At 38.8% G+C, this 25,384-nt stretch overlaps 1 protein-coding gene across 3 annotated transcripts in view; it reads right to left on the bottom strand.

Annotated features, from left to right (window-relative positions):
- Positions 1 to 25,384, bottom strand: part of CCSER1 (coiled-coil serine rich protein 1) — a 1,157,679-nt gene that overhangs the window by 538,385 nt on the left and 593,910 nt on the right. For all 3 annotated transcript variants that reach the window (XM_075066155.1, XM_075066156.1, XM_075066157.1), the window contains exon 7: positions 14,465 to 14,542. In XM_075066155.1, the coding sequence (XP_074922256.1) occupies positions 14,465 to 14,542 (78 nt within the window). The remainder of the gene's footprint in view (positions 1 to 14,464; positions 14,543 to 25,384) is intronic.

Genomic DNA, 25,384 nt, shown 5'->3' with positions numbered 1-25,384 from the left:
GACATCTAAGCTCTACTCCTGGTTCCACATTATACTTCCTGTGCGACCCTGGGAAAATCATGGTGTCTCAGTTTCCCCACCTGAGAAACAAGCAGAGTAACATATCCCAAACTCAGAGGGTTGCTGTGAGGCAGGGATTGAACTGACAAAAAGTGGTTGTGGTGTTCTTCTAAACTCCACCCACAACATAAGCTTTACCTGCGTGAGTCACCAGAAGGAGATGCCACTCATTTTGGATTGCAATGTATTATCAGGACAGTTCTCAGAGCACAAATAGTCTCCTTGAATATGGCTCCCCCCAGGCCTTGTCTTCCCCACACAAAATAAAAAACCTGTGTTCTTAACTCACGTTAGCTAACGTGGTAACTAACCCAACACAGAGCAGAGGTTACATCATTTTTTTTTTTTTTTTTAAATCTGACACTACATACCCAACTACATAGTTAAACCAGCTCTTGAGGTCTGGAAAGTAATTACAAACAACAGTGTACTACCGGCCATAGTATAGTAAATCTCACAAGATGTCTTTTTTTTTTGTGACTTGACATACTACAGTCATTTGACAGTACTGAGTTGTTCTGTGCTATGGCACTGAAATTTCAATAGACGAAAAAAAATGGAGGGGTCTTCACTCTCTCTAAATTAGCCGTGGGTGTCTTGGATGACATTCGGTACCCATACACTCATACAGAGACCATGTGGTTTCTGACTGCCACATGTCAGATCAAACTAAGTCTGAACCCTGTTTTATATAAATATTTCATGAGAACAGATTTTTTGTTTCTGGGCCACCTGATAAACAGTTAGCAATAGAGCCTCTCTTTCCATGTTTGACACGACAGCTGCAAACTGAAGTCAAGATGGTGCAGTGACTAGAGCTTGTTTGTTGCTTAAGACAACTTCTAAAAAGAACAGACGGAGGGAGTTGGCTGATAAATTGAACTCGTGCTGTGTGGAGGAAGATGATCTCTGTTGATTTAACTTGACAGTGGCTACCCAGTTCCTGTAAACATATTGATAACACATCATTCAATTTTACCTTTACTGCTTATATGTTAAAACAACCGAACTAATCAGCTTAATTTTAATGTGTATTTATTTATAATTTTTATTAATTTTTTCCACTACAACTATAACAAAATATCAGATTCATCATAATACACAAAGTAATTAGAGTTAGCATAAAGAGAGAGGAGGAGAAGCAGCAACCTATCAATCTTCAAGGTCTACGTTAATCATAGACCTCTAAAAAGTCAGACGAAATTGCTTGGAGTTTTGGGGCATTCCCTTTCTGCGGAATGCCAGTTGCTTATTAACTGTGAGGTCAGCCATGTCACTGAGTCCGACATCAATATTTGGTGGGGATTGACTTTTCCATTTTGGCAGGACTAATATTTTAACTACCAAAGCTACACACTGGAACCACACTGCCTTAGCAGCAGATAATCTCCAGGTACCAGGAATATATCCAACAACAATACTTAAGGGGGAACTGTAAACATTTTCATTAGCCAAAAGTAGCGTGAACATCAGGGTTTTTTTCACCCTTTGATTCTTATGTGTTGAAGAACCAAGGTATCACTTGAACATAGTTTTTAAAATGTTGAAACTTCTCCTATGCACACAATAAAAATCCCAAGGCTTACATATGAAAAAAGTTGTCTAACCAGGTTAGACATCAACCCACTGTTTCACGAAAGCTTTGACTAAACTAAAAGAAAATAAAAAAAAGTTGCTGATAGCAGATGTCAGCAACGGATGCAGCTTAACTGGCACAGAATACAGTTTGTCCTTGGCTATATTTGACACTCAACGTTGCTTCCTTTGCACCCTTTGGTGCCTTCTGTTGTCACCCGTGGATATTTTTATGTAGTATTGAGATGGCTTAGAGGTTTTTCTATATATCTGTGTCTACAGATTAAAATTGGGTGCAAAGTAGAACATTAGTTATAATATATTTGTCTGATTCAAAGCACTTCTAATGAACAGGAATCCAACTTACGCATTTGATTACCTGAAGTTCATTAACTTTTTAGCGTCTGGACTAAAATATGAAGTCATACCATGCAAATATATTCATACATTTAGTCAGTCTTTGAATAGTTTGAGGGAAAAAAAGATCCTCCTTTCATTGTATAGCAGGAAATTGACTCATTCCAACAGATCCATTTTGGAATAGGCAACTTCTGCTATTGAATGTTGGCTGCAAACCACACAGCCATATGGATCTGGTTACATAGAGCACCTCACTTCAACGATCTGGGGTAATATCATCCCTACAAAATCACCTAATCAATTCTGTTATAGATACACTTCAACTGAATTAGGCACAGTAATCACTTTACTAGCTGCTGATCTTCCATTCAAACAGCATGAATCAAAAAGTCAGGTCACTGTCTGCCAATATCTCACAGTGCTGGTACTAATACCACCACATTTTCAGGCAACATACTTTTCTTACTTTTTGCTTGACAAGTCTCCCACTGTCTGAAGAACTGAAGGCCCATATCTCTGCAACCTGTCACCACTCCAATTCATCACATCCCGTTTACCTACATTTTCTCACTCTGTCAGCAGTAATTGAAGAGATACAGTTGCTGCATAGTCAAATAGGAACCCCTAGGATGCATGTCAAGGAATACTGGATGCACTCAACCCCTGCGCCATAACCACAACCCAGTTTAAGTCAGCCCATTTTCCAGCTAGACATATACTTCTAGAGATTCATGCAACCTGTTTCTCCTTTCTAGCATTCTTAGGGAAATAATATGTACATGAAGTATATTATGAGCAATGTTATTGTTTGTTTGTACCATTCACAAAGGTGTGCAAGCCACCCCATATACCAGATAGATACTTGCACCCCAGTTGTGCAGGACTTAATCTAGAATTTATACATGCCACAGGGCAGGGGCAGGTGAGAAGAGAAGTGGGGAATTTGGATAGGGATGGACAATTATACTCCATACCTAGTTATGGTAGAGGGATGAGTGAAATTTTGTAGCAATTGCATGATGCAAATGCAATATTGTACTTTAACATCACATACTCAATACTATTTAAACAAGTGATTCTTGAATTACCATCCATAAAGACACTCCTGGGGTCGTTCCCCAGAACAGATGGGAGGATCACACCTGTGGGAACAGGAAGTGTCCCAAAATGAGGAGGTGGAAGAACTGTAAATATTTAACATTCTCATTTCTGTTTTCTTAACTACTGCATTTTCCCCATAAAATAATAGGGAAAGTAAAACCTGAAGAATCATTTTCTCAAGTCATTTTTCATGGCGATCCATAAAGCACTGGCAGGCTTGCACAACACTTGCTACTGATCTGCAGAGTTGGCAGCCACATGACACTAGCTGCTCCTCCCCCACCCGGCTGCAAAATTTCATTATAAGGTGATTGAAAGTACAATAAATATTTCCCTAGTATCATTCTTCTATTTCGGCAATTACCACAGGCAAGTTACACAATCCCACACAACTGTGACTGAGAGAATGGTTGTTCACAAGACTCTCTCTGCACCATACTTGGGTGGGAGGTGCAAACAGAACTGGAAGGAAAAACCAAATCACAGGAACAAGGCATCAGAAAACCTGGGTTCAGTTCACAGTTCTGACAAGTTGTTGAGCAATATTAGTTACCTTGTTGGTACCTCAAGTTCCCTTCCATAAAATGAGGAAAATATTACTATGTCACAGGGGTTCCAAGGATGCCTGCAAGGTCCTTAAATATTTTGCAGTGCTCATACGCATAGTAAGTTATTATGCAACGTGAGCAACTTCTCGCCCTAGAATTCACATGCTGAAGTCATCTGGATGGTATGTGCACAGCTTTTATATAACTGTAGTATCAATCACGAAACAAAATTGGAAAAATTAACAAATAGTGTGAAGCTGTCATTGTAATTTACTCCAAGGACTTCTTGCTGCCTACAAGGTGTAGATTGCCTTAAAATTGATTTAACTCAATACTATTTTTGTTACTTTTAAGTTATGTTTGACAAGGACTTACAGTTTTTCTAACAAATTGGCATTCACACTCAGATATCAATGATGATTACAAAAACAAATGAACAGTACTGGAACCACCCATTTGGGGCCTGTAATGCCAAAAAGGGGACGGAGAAAGATGCAAAATACACATAAGATGAACATTGTAAAGGATTATAAATGTTATATATTGAAACTGATCATAAATAACATATTAAAATTAGTATAATAGAATATAAGTTTGTGTGTGTTAGTACCCTCTAGAATTTACAAGTTATAAACAAAATTGATGAAGATACAGTTGAACATTGTACCAACCAAAGCCCACAATTGCCAATCCAACTATAGAATAAGACAAATATCTTAACGTTGTCATGGGAAAAAAGTTAAGAAAATCCCTATTTAAGAAAGCTATGGAAAACAGATAGCATTCCCAGAAAAAGAGTTCTCCCAACCTAATGACCATGTTCATGCATTTGCACAAATATTTACCTGCCAAAATTCCTTTGTCAGCTTGCAAAAACTGACACACTAAATACTGTATTGTGTTAAAACACTTCGCACTGTGCTAGTGCAGTTCAGCAGTAAATCAGAAAAGCCCTAACAACTGAAGTGGAGAAGGAGGGAAGGAGCAGCATGAGAACATCTGAAAGTGTCTGGAAAACAGATAAGTCTGGCCCACCAAGATTGCAAGGTTTAGAAATGTTGATTTCCAACCACAGAAAAGACAGTGAATAGAATTAATATAGTAGCACTGACCAATTTCAACACGCCTAAAGTAATAACTACACCTAAAATTATAACAAATCATCAAAAGTAGAAGCATTGGTCCACTTGTATAAAAAGATGTGGCAATTCCTACAATTCTTCTCAGATCAGTTTCTTCTTACAACTGAGACACAGTCAGTACTATGTGGCTTGCCCTATGATTATATATAAACTGCATCTTGATTGTCACAATGTCACAAGCCTGCTGTGTTGTTTTGGTTTTTTTTTTTAATGTATATCAGTATCTATCAACCTAAATTAAAGTTTTAGGCTCTGCATTCCTAAAGTTGTAACGTGATGATTTTCTCCTCACATCCATATGAATCAAGGCTAACTCCTTTCAAGTAACTCAGTACTGAAATGAGCAGGACAATTGTATGAATAACTCAAAGTATAAAGGTTATTAATCCCATTACTTACTCCTTTAGCCAAAGTGTTACTTATTGCTAAATTTCACACTATTTTTAATACAACAATTCATAAAACACACACCATAATCATATCTGTATAAACAAAACACCACCGCCAAGTAACCATTTTCCTACAATACACATTTGAATTCAATAATAGTAAATATTACTTACTATGTACTGTAAAAATGATGTCTATCATTCTTATAGTATTAGTTATCATGTAAGTGCTGCAGGGTAGAGATGCTCTTTCCTTTGTGTTTGAATATTGGTTAACAAATGTTATTTTTAAAATTGAGTTGAGAACTGAATGATCCACACATGAATCTCAAAAATAATCCATACTACAGCTGTGAGAGTTTACCTGCATTTGTAGAAATCCAGAATATACTCAGATTTCTGGTTCATTAACCAGCCCACGTGGAACTGGATTCAACAGCTATTTTTCTAGGCTTAGTATAGATTACCAGTGGACTAAATTAACAGAGAAACACCACCAGTTTAGCTAATAGGACTGATCTATTGGTTGCTGAAGTAAATGAAAAGACTCCCACTGACTTCAGTGGGCTTTATATCAGATGCTCAAAGAATAACTGTATTGGGGAACACCTGTATTGTTCCTATAGACATGACTGGTTTATTGTACTACATTTTAACCCCCCCCCCCCAAATCACATACAGACTATAGCCTAAACGTCATAGCAACAGCTAGTAGAGTTGCCTCGCTACCTTTCCCAAGAATACTTGCAACAATCTCACTTGCTTATTTAATAATATAAAAAAATCAACAACTATAAAACTTTCAGTTAGGACTTATAGGGCCTTACCTTTTACAGAAAAATAGATATCAAAGAAAGGACTCATACTGAGTCATCTCATGCCATTTTGTGATGACATTTCGTGGGGTGAATGGCTTTTGTATCAAATACAGATGTTCTGACACTATCATATCTTGTGAATAAGCCCTTGAGATTCCCTCTTCGATATGCTGCTATTCAGAGCAAATATGACATAACAAACAATCACTGAACAAGCTTTCCAGTCATCCATTATTTGCCTGGTGGTCAAAAGAACAGCTCTAATCTCGCTAATGACGTAGTCCAGGAAAAGATCCGTGTCTTTCTGGGCAGAGCTACATTCAGGAACTTCATACTTTGGGGGTTAAAACATCCTGGTGTTAGTTGGATACTTGCCCAATTCTTAGTGTAAAATACACAGTTACCTCTTTAGAACAATTCTACACCATTGGGAGACATCCTTGGCCCAAATCAAGTCAATGGGATTCTGGTTATTGATTTAAATGGGGCCAATATTTCACCTCATGTCCTTTATAATAATCCTAAATAACTGATGTTATTGGGATGTCCCAGAATTTTTTGGTTTTGTTTTCGGATGATCATGTGCCTGTAACAGATTTACTCTACTCTGCACATCACTCACTAGCCTGAAGAGATTCAAGGCAAAGGCAGAAAGAATCAGCCACAAACCTAATAAAAATATATTCTTTGAAAACTTAAGACACATCCATTCGAATGGCCAGGTCCTTCCAGGGAGCCTGAGGGAAAATATTTAGTCTTTGGCTTTTTGACAGGTTTTCAGGGGATGGTAATTCTACAGAATTTATGCCGTATTCAGCAGGAAGAAGCCTACCCTCTCTGCTTATCATAACATGCAGTGTCTGATAGCTCCTTTGCCTTCAGGAAGGGCTGCTGGATCTGGACTTTTCCCTTAATTTTTTAATCGTTTGTTTTCCACTTTCTTTAGGAAGGCTCTGAAGAAGGAAACAAGAACTGGCCTTTTCCTAGATGTGACTAATGCCTATCCTCTAGGTGTGATTAGGCTCATGAAATTATTGTAGTACAATGGTGATCTCCATTAAAAGGTGGACTATTTCAAGTGGTCTAAAATCAACATGCTGACTCAGATTACCTCAAAATTTGCTACACCTCATAGGAGTGCTGGGAGTGTTACTCTAAATGTATGTTAACCCCCTTACCCCTCCACCTCTGCAAAAAAGTCAGAAAAAAAAGAGCATTTTGCAAAGTCATCTTGCTCTTTTGGGGGGGAGGGGTGAGGGGGAAGAGAACACACACCTGGAGCTCATACTGTGGCTCTAATCCTTCTCAGTCTGACTCTGACTTCAGGATGCATGGCACATCCTATCCCTTTGAGGGTGCAATACTGAAAAGAAGTTAAGGTTAATATTTGTAACCCCAGGTCAGGGCATGTGCAGCAAGACTAGGGTACTGTTGAAGCAGGGAGGTTTCTGGCCATTTATCACAGTAATTGGATAGCTCAAGGTGACATGCTATGTTCATTTAACCTGAACCTAATAATTTGTGATTGACTGAAGCATCTTCCTGTAAGGCATCCAGGCCCAGATTTCTGAAGATATTTAGACATTGTTCTTCTCGGCATTGCAAGAACTAAATGACTTAGGAGCATAAAGTTGTTTTCAACTCTGATTTAGGCACTTAGGAGTCCCTTTGAGATACTACAGTGATAAGCACAGTATCAAAACCTATACAGAAAAGAGCAGGCATCCTACCATAAAGATCTGCAGGGCTGCTTTAGTGAACTGTATCCAATTTTGATTTTTCTCTGCCTTTCACAAGAAAGTCCCACCGTATCGACCCAGTAAGTTGAAGAGCTTCATCAAATTAAGGAAGCCAAACTAACTGAAGAGAGACTAATAGCATATGCACACAAAATCTGGGACAAAAAGGTGTGGGGCAGGTCACATGGTTAAGATTTTGCACTATGAATCAGTAAATACAGGTTCAGTTACTTATTCTTGGTGGAAGCCTTACTCATGAAAGCAAAATACAAACAGATTCTCAAACAGGAACAAGAAGTAAGACTCAGTGGGGGACAAACATAAGGGAGGAGGTGAAGGGGTCTGGAGAGATGCAAGGTGGTCCTCTGAAACAGAAGGAGGTTTGGAATAAGGTAGCCTATCTAAATTTGCAAAGAAGGTTAAAAGTTAGGCAGGGAAGATACATATTTGCACATATTATTTTAATCCTGTTTCTCTCTGCTTGTTAAGTTTCTATGAACTAAATCATACTTTTTTTTGATAAAGCAGTCATGAGTCACTTAATTTCATACTCCTCACAAGTTCCCAGAGAGGATTCCACAGACGGACCCAAACCCACTTGGGCCAGCTGGAATAAATAGGGTTGTGAAATGGGGGGTGTTGTAGATCACTGCTCCAGTATAAAGTGGGGTGAACTGCAGGATACTACTCTGGGAGAAGTGTAGGTTGAGGCATGACACTTAGGAGTGCCCATGGGGGTTATGGGGGGGGAAGAGAGAGAGAGTGCATGAACAGGAGTCCTAACACCTGCATCACAGGGGTGTTCTGAGGATAAATTCTTTGTATATACACCTCTACCCAATATAATGCGACCCGATATAACACCAATTTGGATATAACACGGTAAAGCAGTGCTCCTGGGGGGTGAAGGGGCGGGGAACTGCGCACTCCAGTGGATCAATGCAAGTTCAATATAACACAGTTTCACCTATAACACGGTAAGATTGTTTGGCTCCCAAGGACAGTGTTCTATCGGGGTAGAGGTGTACTTATTTGTATATGCTCAGATACTATGGTAAGGAGGTTTAGATATATAGATTAGAGTCACAGAACTCTTCAGACTTATTATAAGACAGGGGCCCTGCCCCAATCAGTTCACAACCCAACTCAGGCTATGACTACATACAGGTTTACCCTTGAGGTGCAGGACCACCATTGTGACTATTGATGAACGTGCTTTTTGGAGGACAAAGAATTGTTCCATTTAAAATGATCTCATTCAAGAATGTGCAACCAAATGCTTAAAACATAGACTGGATACTTTTAATTAACAAACTGTAAACATGTTCTGTGTCATCAAGAATGGACTGTACTCTTAGTATAATACTGATTTGTGATTATCTCTATTAAATACATTAGAACAAGGGCACATTCTTTAACTTGATCCACAAAGCCATCAGTCACAAAGCTATTTGAGCTATGTTATCCAGCATTCGTGATTACTCCTGTATTGACTGTTCAAAATAATTCTGTTATAAAATATCAGCTTGGTTATTGGCCAGATGGAAAGTAAATCTCAGGATATAGAACTACATAAAAATGCCACTGGCTACCAAAGAAACACATGCTTTAGCACTTGCAAAGACTGTTAAATATAGCCAGTATCCAGGCTACAGCTCCCAGAGAAACAGATTTGCAGAAAAAGAGCTAGAGGATGAATGGGATAACTATTAGCAGAGTCCTATCCTCCCTTTCAGTAGCACTGCCAAGGATTGCTCACTTTCATTACTTGTGCTGCTGCTGTCATTTCTCACTCTCAGAATTAGCATCAAGAGTACTAATTACAGAAGGCAGAACACAGTAGTCTGGGATAACAAAATGCTGAAGGAAATTCTCAGCTCCATCAAAGTAGGCCAAAGAGAACACAGGGATTTGTTTATTATATTTTATGTCCAATTAGTAAAATAGGTTAAAGATTAAAGATGCATCTTAAATGCAGTTCAACAGTTATTAACATTCATACTGTGATAGCAACTGCAAACCAGTCAGACCTGGACTCCATTGTACCAGGTGCTGTACAAATATATAAATGATAGACCCAGTCTTCTTTTCTTAAAGGCTCTGTCATTATACTCCAGCAGTACTTTAAAAATAGAAGTGTGTTTCTAAATAAGGTTGGTGACCTGTGTATGGTTAAAACCAATATTTGCCATTAAAAGTTTGGTGTTAATCTCTAACATATTCCTGCCTGCAAATAGCCTTCCATTCTTAAAAACTTACACTAGTCATTTCCTGACTTGTACAGATAAAGTTTGAACGTAATGGTAGCCCCTGTGACGACTCATCATGATAAGTTGTTGCACAACCACCCTATTTGGGACATGCTTAATAACTTTTCTGCAGTATTCTTCCAGTTAAGAGACTCCCCAACCAGCATGGACAGAAAGATACCCCACAGAAAGTGCTATGTGTAATTTATTTCAATGGACCCCAAATATCATGTAGGTTTGCCATTAGAACATGGAAGGAGGAAAAGGGTCATGGGCAGAAAAAGCAGCCAGCCTGTGTCATCTCAGGAAAAAAATATCAAGTTTACAAGACCTAGTTCTCCCCCCACATACACATCTACCAGAAATCTAGGAAAAATAATCTCTTTCTGGTGGGTGGTTTCATCAGTGATGAGTAATATTTGTTTACATGTCTGCCATGATCACACATTTATGGCCACTCCAATTAACAGCCCTGAGCATCCTCAGCTCCCAATTGCTAATGGACCACAATGGCCATTTAGTAGGACTGAGTAAGGAGGGGAAATGATCATGTCCCGAAAATACCACCAATGATGCCTTGGAAGTTGATCTAAAGAGATAAGTTTTCATTGAACACCACCCCTCCCTCTCCTCCTGCTCCCTCCCGCCCCCCACACCTTCCTTGGGTTGGTTTTCAAAATGCATGTACCCCCCAAATTGAAACATTAGCTTGCTAGTTATTAAAGTAGTACTCACTACATTAAAAATATTCTTTAACAGCTTGAAATTAGTATGGATGTAACTTGATGTAATTAAATCTTATTCACGTTGGTTAATATATATATACACTGATATATAATCAGTATAATGAAGGATGACCACTAGCATTGATGTTATATGGCAGTTTCCATTCTAACCTCCTGTTTTCAAATTGTTCCTAACTTTCTACAATTTTCAGTGTTCAGAAAGAATTTTTTTCAGGCTTAGGCCCAGATCCTACAAGACACTCAACATGGGGGATAGGGAGACTAAGCTCTATCCAAAGGAGATTCTTCTGACACACACCACACAAAAAAAGCTTAAGCAAAAAACATGCAGATGAAAATGAGAAAATTCAGAATTTTATTTTTCATTAAGAGGGAAAGTGAAACTTTTTTTAAAAAAATCTTTAACAGTAGAAATAGCTGAGGATAGAAAGTTGAGGAGAAATGTCTTTGAAAGTTTAATTGAGAAGTGGTTTTGACTTGAATGGGATAAGATCATTTGAAAATGGCACTGATGGGCATGTCTGAACAAGATTTTTATGCTAAGCTTCTAAAATGCATAGCTACAGAACGCTGCTCTGCATGTAAGTGTGATCCTAATCTATCTATGTGGGGAAAGCGCACTGAAGACATGTACTGATGTGTTAGCCTTCTGGCTACTCTGCAAAGTTCCTCTTTCCTACAGGCAAAAGCTGGACTCTTCCATTACAGTAATGAGGTGAATGTCTTCAAATATAATAATTATTTTTTATTTACTCATTTTTTGAGAGGGAATTTTTCATTTCTTTTTTTGTGGGTGTGAGAGAATGGCCCTGGAGGATGCTTTATTTCTTGTTTTCATTCCAAGGTTTGCATTCTAATTCTTGTGCAGCACTTAGAACCACAGATAGATGCTGTATTCACTGAAATACCTCAATTGATTGCATCAAAGAAAAAAAATGGGTCCAGCTGCTGCCTCTCTCACTGAATTGGGAGTTGCCTCTGAATCTTTCCAAATCTGCTCTCTCATAATTTGGAGTTCACAAATGAACATGATCTGATAAGTGGTAAATATAATGGCCAAGTGCTGCAGGATCCATTACAGCTGGTAGCTGGACCACAAACTAATCTGGGATGTTATGAATGATAAGGGAAATGGCATAGCAGGGATCATTCTGGGAACTTTGCCTCCAATTTTCCTGTGATTAAAATCATAACCTTAATGTTGCAACAACAGTCTTAACACCAATTTGCATTTATATGACACAAAACCCAAAGGACTCTGCATTACAATTATAATTTTGCTTTAGTCTAGTTGGATAATAGGATTAGGATTATAGGATTTCTTTCTTTACAGAGGACTATAGATTTTCTCCCATAGAAAAGAAATACAAGAAAGGACAGCTATAATTTCTAGGATAATCTGAGTATTGAAAGATCATGAGTAGTGATTTGGTTTAATTTCACAATCTAATGTAATATCTCAGTAGTATACAGAAGATCATTAACTATCCCAAAGATTTAGTGTTTGTAACTCTGTTGTTTAGTTCCACCTCTGTTCTTTCCATGGGAGCAGAGATGTGGGAGGGATTATGATCCCACTGGCCAGAGTAATACATTGCCTGTCATCAAAAGCCAATATTACATGCTGACAGTATTTGGAAAGGGCTATCGCTTGTAAAACCGCTCACTCACATTACTGCTGGAACAATATTGCTTTCTCTTGGAGTGAGTCAGGAAGCAATAACAGAAAAACTGTTGCATTTTATATTACTTTATTTCTACTTAATGGCATTGGCTGTGAGATGTATTTGACTTTCTCTTGTGCCTGACCTCAAAATGTACATGAATTCTAGAACAAAGTAGTTATACTGTTTTCAAAAGTGAATGGAAATGAAAGAAGGTGCCAGTGATAAATAGGTGCAGTCAAAACATGCTGATTTTATTGTGAGTATCTTGTACCATTTTCACAGTCTATAGCATAAAATAAAGTAACATTTAAGTCTACTTATTGGAACAACACTGACTATTTGGCTGTTTTACATGCCAGTCTTCGGCATTCAAACACCATCTTCTTTGTAAAGTTAATGCACTATACTGTAATTGACCTAAATCTTTTGGAGTCAGTGGAGCTCTGCTGATTCATATCAGCTGAGGATCTAGTCCTAAATGGCGAGATTAACTGTTTAGGGCTAGATTCTCACCCTTACTCATGCTGAGTAGTAACCTTGCTCTGTGAGTAGTCTCATTGATTTCAAGAGTTTTGGGAAGGATTGATGAATTTAGTGGGTCTATAACAGAATCTGGCCCTTGATGAGGAGTTTAACATACTGAATTTTGTTTCTGCAATGCGGGTCCGATTCTTGGTCAGCTCCAACAGCACAAAGGGCACTTAAAAACCACCTTAAACAGGCAGCTGTGGATTCCCCTCAGATTAGAAGGATATTAGTGGGAGCAGAGGGACAGTGCCAACAGGCCACTCCCACTGATGCAGATTAGAGAAGCTGTTCAACTGCAATAATTTGGGACTGTTTTGGGTCTCAGACACCAGGAGAAGGTAAATGGAAAACTGACTCATTATCTGCACCAAGCTTAGGATCTCCATGGGTGTGTGGTGCTACTGTCCCAATTTCCATTAAATCCCTACTCCTTTGCTAAGAAAAGAGTAGATGCAAACACAGAGTACAGTATTTTAGTGTGTTTTATGCAAAAATATTTATACTCTCAAGTATTTGGATTGTGAAAGCAGAGCAAATCTTATCACCCATAGAAGAAGCAGTTCCATTTTCAGAACTCCAGCAAAAGCAACTATGTTGGAACCATTTTAGTCAACCATCAACATGCTCTCTTGCTCCCTCTTCTCCTGGTGCCTTGTAGCCATTGTTCAAGTAACTCCTCAGTATATGTTCTTTAGTTTCATGCCCAAGCACAGTAAAGATCATTTGTGTTAAAGCTGTCATTCAGTCACCACTTTTCACGTGGCTGGGGGGCAACCCAAAACCAATTGCATCAAGGAGTCAATGTGTTTGACTATGCAAAAACTCCTATCCATTCTCACTTAATGGAAAGGAACACACTCTCTATGACATGATAAAGGCTACTCAAGTACTGCTTTCTAAAGCACCTTTAGCAATCATCAGCTGGATTTAGCTACAGAACTGTAGCAGTTGACCCATGCTAGCCCCATTTCAGCTGTCTCATTTCTACAGTGTTATTTGTTTTATTTCTTTACTACTTTTGGCCCAATACTACATTTACTAAGTAATATTTTAAACATTACTTTCTTTCATAAGTAAAGTTCCTAAGCATATTTTGTATGATCTGATATCAGATTTAAGTGTTTTGCAATGGATCTACTGTAAAACTGTTTTCTGGCCAGAGGATTTAATGGTGATGGATTAGTAAATTGATGAACAAAAGCATAAGTTAGATTGAAACACAAAGCAAGCAGAAAAATACAAACATATCACAATCTAAGTAGACTGAAACAAACCATTTTTTGTTTGTTTTTCAAAGATCATTTAGACCTCTAACCTTGATCATCAGAAGAAAAATCCTCCTCCTATAATCAAACCATTTTATTTTTCACAATGTCTTCTCAAGTGCATGCAATGATGTTACCGGCTTGCTCAGAAGAATGCTAAGATATTAGCTGGTACCAATTTAATAAAAGGGAAGTGCTATTAATGGCATCTCACAGAAAACACAACATAATAAGCCAACAGTCATAAAATATTTATTCTACAATGAATTCACTTTACCTTGAAAGGCACAGGCTCTTCAGTAAGTGGGCTAACAGGAAGTGAAGTGGTACTACTGGCAGGACTCATATCTGCACTCTGTAAGAAAAAACAAAATCAGTATTAACACTGAAGTTTGGGACATGAATATATTGTGTTTTGCAGTTTAGCTACTTGATGCTGCTTCAATTTTTCATCTAGAGAAGTAAAAGAAGAAACACCCCATATGTTAAATCTAACAATTACTAGCAAGCTATACTATAGTCTCTAAAACGAGTTAAGAATTTAAATACTTCACTTATGGATAAAGTAAGCCCCCATGCACACATTTTGACTTAACACCCAATAAAATGAATGAGCTATTAAGATATGCACACAGATATATATGCATTTAGAGAAGAATATCAGGGAACTATTTGGAACAAATGCCCTAGCTGCATATAAAACAAACCAAAGTGGATAATCTGGATTGATTTATTTTCTCTTAATTGTCAAGTCATCAAAATTAAAGAAAAAATATATGAAGAATGTCAAGGAGGTTGATATAAAGCAGGGTTTCTCATACAGGGGTTGCTGCTTGTGTAGGGAAAGCCCCTGGCAGGCTGGGCCGGTGTGTTTACCTGCCCCATCCGCAAGTCTGGCCGATCACGGCTCCCACTGGCTGCAGTGGCCAGTAAGTCCCTCGGCCCGTGCCACTTCCAGCAGCTCCCATTGGCCCGGAGCAGCGATACACAGCCAGTGGGAGTCGCGATCGGCCAGACCTGCAGACAGAACAGGTAAACACACTGGCCCAGCCCACCAGGGGCCTTCCCTACAAAAGCAGTGACCTCTGTATGAGAAACCTTGGTATAAAGCACAAGAGTAACTAATAATATTGAAATATTGACTACCTATTAATGCTGATGCTAACTTGTGGCATGCCGCTACAAGGAAAGGGTTGAACAAACACTCACAGGAAACTAACCTGGACAAAAAAATACAAGCAATATAAAGCATGCCTGGAGACGAAGAGAGAACACACAGGCATTCAATGAGAAGGAAATATTTCAAAAAAATTTTAAAAAGTAATGGACAGCACAGTAGACATGTTTGCATGTGTAGCCAAAGTGCCATTTGCTTTCTGTGCAATTCTACTGCATTGCAGAACAATTTGTATTTATTTTACTTATGCAATATGTCCACCATAGGGCCAATTCTGTAGCTGATACAAATCTGTGTAGCTCAACTGATCTAGCTTACACTTTCTAGGTAAACAATACTATACAGACAAATACCATAATCAATCTAAACTGACACAATGTCACTAATAGCAATAAAAACTCCTTGAGCAAAAACAAAAGACTTTCTGCTCACTCCCCCTCTAGAAGCGTAAATAAATAAATACAGCAAAGAATCCTGTGGCACCTTATAGACTAACAGATGTATTGGAGCATGAGCTTTCGTGGGTGAATACCCACTTCGTTGGATGCATGAATACATATAATCGACTTTGCAAGATACCCTGAAAGTCACCAGAAGCTAGCTCTTTCAGACCAGGCAAATTCAAATTGAGGACCTTCTAATGAGTTTCCAGTATCCCAAAAACATACAAATATGAGGACTGCCAAGCTCTGCACTCCAAAATTATCTTCACTGCTGAAGGCACTATGTCTTCAATATAATAAAGCCCAAACCATAAAGAACTTTACAACTCAATCCACCATTCTAATTTGCAGCTGGAAATGAACTGAAAGCCAGTGGAGCCTTTAAAGAGCAAGCATAGTGTGGTCTGCAGGAGAAACTTGAAAAAGCAGACTGATAGCTGCACTCTGCATGAGCTGCAGTTTCTGAGCAGTCTTTGAGTACAGTCTAATGTAGAGTCAAAAATAAATACATCTGAATGCTGGAGCTGCCTTGTCGTGAACTTTTCCAATCATCTCAATAATTTTACACTGTTAGGAACTTTGGCCAATATCTCTACTAATATACATTAATTAAGTTTAATGGTGATACGGCAGTTCACAGCAGCAGAGAATCAGGTAAGACAGTAAGTAACAAATGGTAGTTTCTTGAGCAATTAAGGGAAAAAAAACACCATTGCTTTGAATGAGACCATCAGCTTGCCTTCCTGAAGGGAAGCATTTACAACCTAAAATGCCCAAACACCCCTTTCTTCCTTTGTGGCTGATAAATGTATATTTGTTAGAATCACTTATTGCAGCTTGAAGCTGTCAGCGCATCTCAAGAACTTCTGTGACAAATTATTCCGGAGCAGATTTCATATTTGACATGTCCTAACCCACTTCTGTTTTCACAGAAACAGCCAACTGGCCTGATACTAAATCAATTTATCTCTGAATTATCTAGACAACACTACACAATTGGGTTCCCTTCCTAGCTCTTATCACAAACTTCTGATGCTATTTGAGCAAGACTGTTTTGTTTGTGAATTATGATAAGCATTGTTTACTGTTAGTCAAGGTTGCTTTCACCAAGAATTAGGAAACACAAAGTTAAGGATTAAAAAGATTGTGAAGTTGAACACTCAATGTATAAAATGCCTAAATGAAGGTTGCCTATGCAAAATTAATTTGGCCCCATTGTGTGTATGCCATTAGTTACATGACATCATTTCCCCTCTCTTTCCCCTCCCTCCCCCAACAGGAACTCTTGTTCATTCAGTGCATGGGACACGTGTGCTCTGGCGATGAATTGGAGTTGAGTACCAAAAGAATCTGCCTGTAGGACCCCTGACTTATCTGTTGAAGTTGGAAGGTGTGCAGTGAACAAAGGAGTGAATTGCGGAAGAGTTAACACCAATTTCCCACATAATGCTGAGCAAGTCACTTACACCAAACTTTTCACAGATACAGACTTCAGTTATGTGCAGAAGAGACTATCATAATGTATACAGGTAAAGCAGCTGAATTTAGGTTGTATGAGCAACATTCATTCTGCCATTTCCTAACTTCAGAGCACTTGACTTTTCAACCTTTGAGTCATATTCATATTTCTATGATTTATTCATGTTTTAACTGATTGATGAGAGCAACCGCTACTAATGTTTAATAAAGTTTTCTTTGTGAATTTCTTTATTAAAATAGCACACACAATTTTCTTTGCATTAAAATTAAGCATTTACACATTTCTTCATCTTCAATGTATTTTGGATTATTGTTATCTCATGATTTCATCACAGTGTCATGTTGACTAATATTGCAAGTAATTAAACTGTATTCACACAAAGCTTTAAATGCAGCTTCAATTTTACCACCTCTCCTAAGTTATTAATAATTACTAATAGTACAGTAAAAGAAAACTGAGTAGGGACTCACTGGGTCACTTCTTGGGGGTACCCAGGGTAGTGAGGCATCCGATCACCACCCGCCTTAAGTATAAGTAAGTCTTGTCTGTGTCCACTAGGTGTGACCTCCCTGACTTCACCAGCTTCAGGCAACACAAACTTCTTGGCATATGTAAGCTCTCTTATCCATCTGCAGGGTACTAGAGACACATCAACACATCCCTGTTTCTGGTGACCTGCTTTAAACTCACACACCTTAAAGAAAACAGTTTTCAGTGCAGATACATAATTCTTTAAACATTAGCCATACATACATTTTGCAATGATTGGTGGACCAGTGAGCTATTGGCTCCTGGTAGAGACCTCACATGCCACCCTGAATTCATAAAATAGAACACCACATAATTAAGAGTTAATTTGAATAAGCTGGGCTTCTGGAGACTTATCTGCGGGCTTGCAGTTTTTGCTCATCAGAATGGGAGGGAAGGAAAGAGTCAACTTTGAAACTGAAGGAAGTAAGTGGATGAAAATCTTGAATCTGGGTATCTTTTATACAGAAGTGCATTGCAACTAAGGCTGTTAGGAATGCTTGTTGATAAGTAGTTTATTGAAGTTAGGATAAGTGATGACACAGTAGAGGTTACTGTGATTTGAGTGTTTTGTAAAAGTTAGTTTAAAAAAAAAAAAGATGAAGTTTGACCTATGTCTCAGGGATGTAGCTTTGCCATTCCCATGGAAATACTTATACCTTGGTTAAATTTGGGTGTCTTTGAAAAGTCACATTTGCATATGCTCAGTATAGACTTCTTAGACTGTGGCAGCTAAAATCTCCTAAGATTCCATCTTCACTTAGCATGTTCGAGCCCTTCACATATCTTAGTGTTGCCCAGACTGGATATGGACAATCCCACTGTGTAAATGAACAATCTCACTCCAGCATAGGGCTAATGAGCTGAAGCCAAACTTTCCCTCTAATGGCTACTTCCAGGTGCTCAGTGCTGACATGAGCCTGGGCCCCAGACCATAGAACAGAGAGCCCATCTCTCCATGATCCTACCCACACATTGTGGATAGTGGAAGCTGCCTGATTTGAAGGCAGAGGAAAAAGACAGGATGTGATCACATAATTAAAGATGGTTTCATAAAGCATATGAACAGTAAAGTCAAATTAATGTTCACAGGCAACCTCAATTTTGGCATTTCCTAATTGTTGTGTTTGACGTTGCAACCTTAATAGTGTGATAATAACACAGAGCGTGGTTTTTTGTCTATATACAAATAAAACTTCTACCAAAATACTTTGTCAAGAGCTCTTCCTCTTAAGAAAGGACACCTACCATATATTGTGTTTGTACATGTTGGCATGTATCTTAAGAAACAACTCCTGGCAGCATGCTGCATTTGCTGCGTAAGTATGCAGTAGTTTCTAAAGCCTGTATAAACTCCAATAAGGTCTCTTGTATGTGTCATGTAGCGTTGAAATTCAAAATTATATGTTGCCTCAAACTACTCTCTAATCAGATCAAAGTGATATCCCTATTAGGTTTGTTGTCATCCTCCCAGTTCTCCATGTTTTTCCTACACAATTCTACTATTTACAATAGTTCAAACTATTTCCTCCAACATTATGACAATCAAAATATTTCAGCTTGGAGTAATGCAGAGCCTTCACATGTGGCAAAATAAATCAGAGACAGAAAAAAAAAAAAAGTCTTGAAAAGGCACATTCAATTCTGATAATATATGTTCAATGGTTTAAAAGTAATTTACCAAAGCAGTCATATATAGGGGCTTATTGTAAAGGCAGCATTTCTTTAAAAACATTAGTCATTTTCCAACCTTGGTTAGACTGTGTCAGCACCTGTTCTATAAATGAAAACAGATTCACCTGACTTCATAAACTGAGATTGCTCTAGATACAGAATTCTGCCTTTAATCTGATCTTCTGTAGGAAGAAAGTAATGTACCAGATTTGGTTAATTGTATCATAAAATACATGCAATGTCTTCTGTATCACCCACCAAAAGAAGGCAATTTAATTTGTTACAACTGCTTCTCTATAAGAGTAAAAAGTGCTATGGCAGTGGGCAGACACTGACTTCTCTTGAGATCAGTATCAAAATGTATTGATCCAAGAAGTTAATACTGACAGAAAATTTTCAGTGGATATTAGAGCCAGAGAACAAATAAATCTTGATAATAACCGAAGCAAGAAGAAGATGACAGTCTGTGTACTTTACAGCTTTTACAAAGCGGGCGTGGAGGAGTGTTGAACTTATTTTCAGGGTGACAGATTTAATTGTATTATTATATAGGTTATACTGTTCAATACCATTTTATAGTCTAGATGTTGAATCTAATCAGCATCTGATAGGAAAAAGTTGCAGAAAAACAAAAAAGCCTTTTGAAAATCTGAGGGTTAACTTCTGACAGAAGTATTTCAAATCAACTGTGGCCAATATGAAAAGAGAAGATTGCATAATTTCAGTCTGGTTGTAATAAACATATGAACAAGCTGCTCAGAATCTTTCTAGCACTAACCCAGCCCTATGATTGCTCTTTAAGATAGAAAGTGGTAATGACTATTTTTAATCACAACTCACGGTTTGTCACGCAGCCTATGTATCATACTAACATTTCTAGCAGAGTACTAGTCCACATGTTAACTTTTCCCAGGCTGATCCCTGCTCTATTGTGCTGATCAGGAATTCATCTCTCCAATACTTTCACAGGTCTCTCCACCCACCCATCAATACCCAACAGGTCCACCTGATGAACCACCTCATTCCTCCAGGAAACAAGATTGTCTAGCCTTTTCCCCAGGTTCCTCCTGATTGGAATGGGGAAGAGAACTGACCCCAACCTGTTCCTCAAACTCTATTCTGGAGTGAGAGGAGATCCCATGGCTGCTCCTGTGTGTCACATTTCAAGAAGCCCGAGAGGTTAGCTGTTCTTCCAGCCTTTCACCAGGTCAGTTACTGAAACCTCCTACCCCAAGTCAGTCTCTACTTGAGGGATGAGTGGCTCTGAGTCTCCACAGAACTCTCAATGTCCGCTGTAACAGAGAATTGTCTTGGGGGATGTGACCAAGTGGTAGGAGCCTAGAACTGACCCCGCACCCTGGTCACTAAAGTACTAGTTATTACACACTTGGAGTGGACTTAAATTGAGAGATAGGTGCTCAATGACTTAATTAAGCAGGGGGCTGAGAAGCTAATAGGAGCAACCTATCCATCAGCTGAGAACAAAGTTCAAGGAGAGGAAGGAAGTACATGGAAGAGGCTGGCAGGGTCCACGGGTTTCTTTCCCTCCCCAGAGAAGGGGCTCAGGGGGAAGTTTATGTCCACTTGTATATAGTTGCACAAAGCTGTACTGATGGACTGGTAGAGGGGACCTAATAAACAAACACACTGATGCTTATAAACCTGAAAAGCATCCAGACTACTTGTGGTGGTCTAAAGGGCAGAGAAGGCAGATGGTTGTTGGGGCTCTGCTGGATACTCAGGAAGGGGGAGTGGAATTTTAAGTGGGCATCAGGAGTGCAGAGATATGGAGAAGGAAACAGAACTTATTGTAGAACTGATAAATGAAATTGTTTTTAATTGTTCACTTTATAAATGTAACTTCTGTTCACCATTCGCTACACTTGCCTACATTGTAACTTCTGTTCACTGTTTGCCATATTGTAATTCAAACCCCATTTTAAAACACTCACTCCACTTTGTAAAAGCTTCCTCCAACCTTCATTTTTGCAAACCCTGCTGTAATCTTATTAGTTAGTTTAGATGTGTGAATGAGGCATGTATGGATGATGGAATCAACCTCCAGCCCCAGCCTGTCCTGATGAGATAAAGTTCAACTACCAACGGCTGAAGACCTAGATAACAGCCCTAAACAAAGTAAAAAGCATCCACCCTAAAAAGAAAAGGACAAAAGAACAACAGAAGGAAGATCAAAGCCAGGTTCAAGGCTGAAAGTCACACCTGCAATTGACGGGTGATCAATCCAAACCCAGAGGCAGCGTGACACAGCAAGACCTATAGACTTTGAATCCAAACTAAAAGCCTGTAAAAAAGAAGGGTGAGATAAGAGACTTTGGGTAACATTCTGCTGCCAACATGGAGCCAGCCACCTGCTGATTAATTTAACAACAGCAGAATGAAGCAACTCCCATGAACTAACATAGGGAAAAATCCCTATAAAGCTGGACTCTGAAGACTGAGGACTTTGAGTCTATGGTTCTGCTGCCAGCCTCCAGGAGCATCAGGTGCACCTGACCCGGACTCGGCTCCACTCTTGTGTACAGAGTACCTGGCCAGTATTCTGTCATAAGCAACTTTAGGCTGGTAACTATAATATCTACACAGAACTTGTATGAATGATTGTGTGAATGGATATATTATATATATATATATACACACATAATCATAGGAATAAGTAACCAAACAACATTGTTTGCTGTTATCTTTTATTATGGTATTTACAATAAATGTGACAAATGTCTTGTCCCCTTTAAGATCCTGCTAGTTTTTATTGGTATAATATTATCAGGTGAAAGAGGGAAGCATTGGACAGACAGTAGGAAATTCCACAGAGATCAGGAGGAGTAAGAAGTGAACCAGGGCTCTGCTATTTGAGGATTGGGAGCACAACAACTACACTTTTTCTCATTTGAGCATGGTCATATCTCGAATTGCCTACATTTTTTAAAAAAGTTGCTATGGTCAGCATGTACTCTAACACCACATACAATTTCTGTTATCTTTATAGTGTCAACTTCAAATTCCTCTTGAAGGTTGAATAACATTTTAATTCTCTTCTTCTCAGATAAACTTAGAATGAATGTTGCATAAAGGGAGTAAATCCTCACAAGCAATGTCAGATAAGTTTGAATGAAGAATAAAAAGTTGCTCCATTCTCCCTCATCGCCATCTGTCTGATTAATTCTCCCCAAAACCTCCTTTACTAGGCAAAGACAAAGAATTTAGTGTCCCCTTTAAAGGTGTCCATGTTTGTTTATTACCACTGTCACAGCAACTACATCTGTATTCCCTCTCCATAGTCCCTTGAGGACATCCAATCAGGCTGCTGACCCATCTGCCACTCTTGGGTGGAAACCCACAGCTCTCTCCCTCTTGACCAGGGTTTTTCCTGGCTGCACAGTTCCCTGAATACACTGTGATATTTCTAGTAAGCCCAACTGCCTCAGCAGGCCAGTATCTGTGCTTTGCTTTCCCTTCAAAGACTATAAATAGCACAATGGCCCACAGTTCTACGTCACCACACAGCTCTTTATAAGCAAGCACATCTATTCTTAAGATGAAAGCATTACAGAGAAACCAAGAACCAAAAACAAACCAAGCTTAAGTAGCATACTATAGAGTCATCTATCAGTCTTATGGAGCCTTAATAGGACAAGTCCTTCCAATCCTTTCCCATGAAGGATTGCTTGCTCCCTCCCTCCCCCACGGACAAGGGGTCCTGTAAGTTTGCTGGATCAGAAAGAATGTCCTGAGTCAGTTTAAACTCAGGCTATTTTTCCAAAAAGCCTTTCTTTGTCTGTTGGTATCTGAAGAATCCAGACTACACTAGTATGCGTCAGCTTGTCCAGGAGATGGTACTTTTCTGTGGTGGTTATCACCTGGCTGATCTGCCTTCATCACCACCCACTGCTTCTAGTTCCTGGAAGAGATGTGGTAACTCTCCTCTATGCAGCAGAACATGGTCAAATATAAACCATTGGTTTAGAACAATGGACCCTAAAGGTACTTCAATTTAATACGAAAAGTTTGCCAAGGATATGCAGGAAACTACCATGTGTCGCAACCACATCAGAGTTTAACCCAAAAGGCTCATTCATTTTATAATCCTATCTATTTCATTTGTTTCTAATTATTAAGTATATTTTAAACAATTGGTCAGGCATATACTATTAGAACCTGATCCTAGGAACACTCGAGTAATCCCACTTTACAGTAATTTAGATAATACAAAAAGAAGACAGAAGCTCAGAACTTGAGGGGGTAGGTGGCTGAATCCCACTGAAATTCAAAGCCCTAGACTCCTTCGAAAAATCCCATCCACAATACTTAGCATTTCCATTGATTGATTTTAACATTATTTGGGGAGCCAAACCACCAAAATGTAAGAGAAAAGAAAGGGTCAAGCAAACCTACTGCTGTCAGTAATGTTTTTGCCCATCTATGGTCATAGCAGTGTCTATTAGGGAAATGGTCCAAAGACCCACTGAAGTCAGAGACTTTCATTGCTTTGGATTAGGCCTTTCATGAAGGGAGGGAAGCCTATTTTGTGCGGAAAGAAATACAATGGTGTACACTAATGTTATGTACCAGAGGAGCCAGATAGAGACCAGGAAGACAGTGGACGCCCTGCCATACAGACATTTGTAGAAAAGAGGGGTTTTGTTTGTTTTGCCATGTGTGTCAGTCAGGGAAGTTCCCAGTGATTTAATTATCTGAGAACTCCTAGTCAATGGCCCTAAATCTATCCCTCCCTGTCTGGGGTACAGGCCAAGCTCTGGTTACAGTAACAGCTGTCATATTGAGTGTGAAACTTTGACAGGGCACATGTTCTAGAAAACAGCTCAATTAAAACAAATTATAACCACTTCTCAGTTACCTAGCATTTCTGTTAATTATCTTGTAGAAAAGAGAAGAATTCCTTGGCCCTTGGGCTCAGCATCAGGGACAAACACCATCTACTGCCTTGGAATTTTAGTTTCACTGTGGGGAGGGAAGGGGATGAACAGCATTTCCTTCACTCGTTGTCATGGCTTGAATTTTCATTTCTCATCTTTCTTGTTTTAAACATACTGGAAACCTTGAAAAGCAACCTGAGAGTTTGCCTGTGCATATTTCTCATGGCAGCTGGAATCTAACTGAAGGCTCCAGCTGTGCATTCATTAATTTGTAAGGGAAAATTCCAACTTCTTTTCAAGTAGCAAATAGACAGTCAGCTAGTTGATTTAAATAATATCTGATGATTTTCAAAGCCTGCATTTTGTTGTCCAAGTGACTTAGTTTTCTCCTGCTTAATAAAATAATAATGATGATTGTAATACCATCCACCTTTGATCATCAGTTAAAGAGCTTTTACAAAAAGGTCAGTATCGTTATCTCCATTTTACCAGCAGGGAAACTGAGGTACAGGGAGATGTGGCTTATCCAATGTTATTCAGCAGGTCAGTGGCAGAGCACCAATAGAACCTTAGCTTCTGAGTCCCCGGCCAATACTCCATCCAATAGGCCACACTGTTTCCTGTAAGTGGTGTTATATCTCAAAATAATCTTACGGCTTAAGATAATCTTTGATCCTTCATTGACCAGAATATCCTGCCCTGACTTTGATGGTATACGCTCCCTAATGATTCTATATAGAATCAGTTTCTTCTCTTTCAGTAGTATTGTAAGAACCAGGTAATCTCTTGGGATTTCACTAATAGGCTCAATCGTTTCAAATTCTCTTTTTTGCTTTCCTCACAAAGGATCTCCTGGTTTTATGTTTAAAACTGACTATTTTGTTTGAACTCTTTTCTTTTTGGTTACAAATCTCAGGGCTGTTTTCATGCAAGATTCAATTATGTTTTTCGGACTCTGGTTTTAGGGGACATCTTAGCTGTCCAAAGCATGCATTAGCAA

This window comes from Chelonoidis abingdonii, chromosome 5, assembly GCF_003597395.2.
Source record: "Chelonoidis abingdonii isolate Lonesome George chromosome 5, CheloAbing_2.0, whole genome shotgun sequence".
In the NCBI taxonomy this organism is placed as follows: domain Eukaryota; kingdom Metazoa; phylum Chordata; order Testudines; family Testudinidae; genus Chelonoidis; species Chelonoidis abingdonii.
This window is presented reverse-complemented; position numbering and strand designations above follow the sequence as displayed.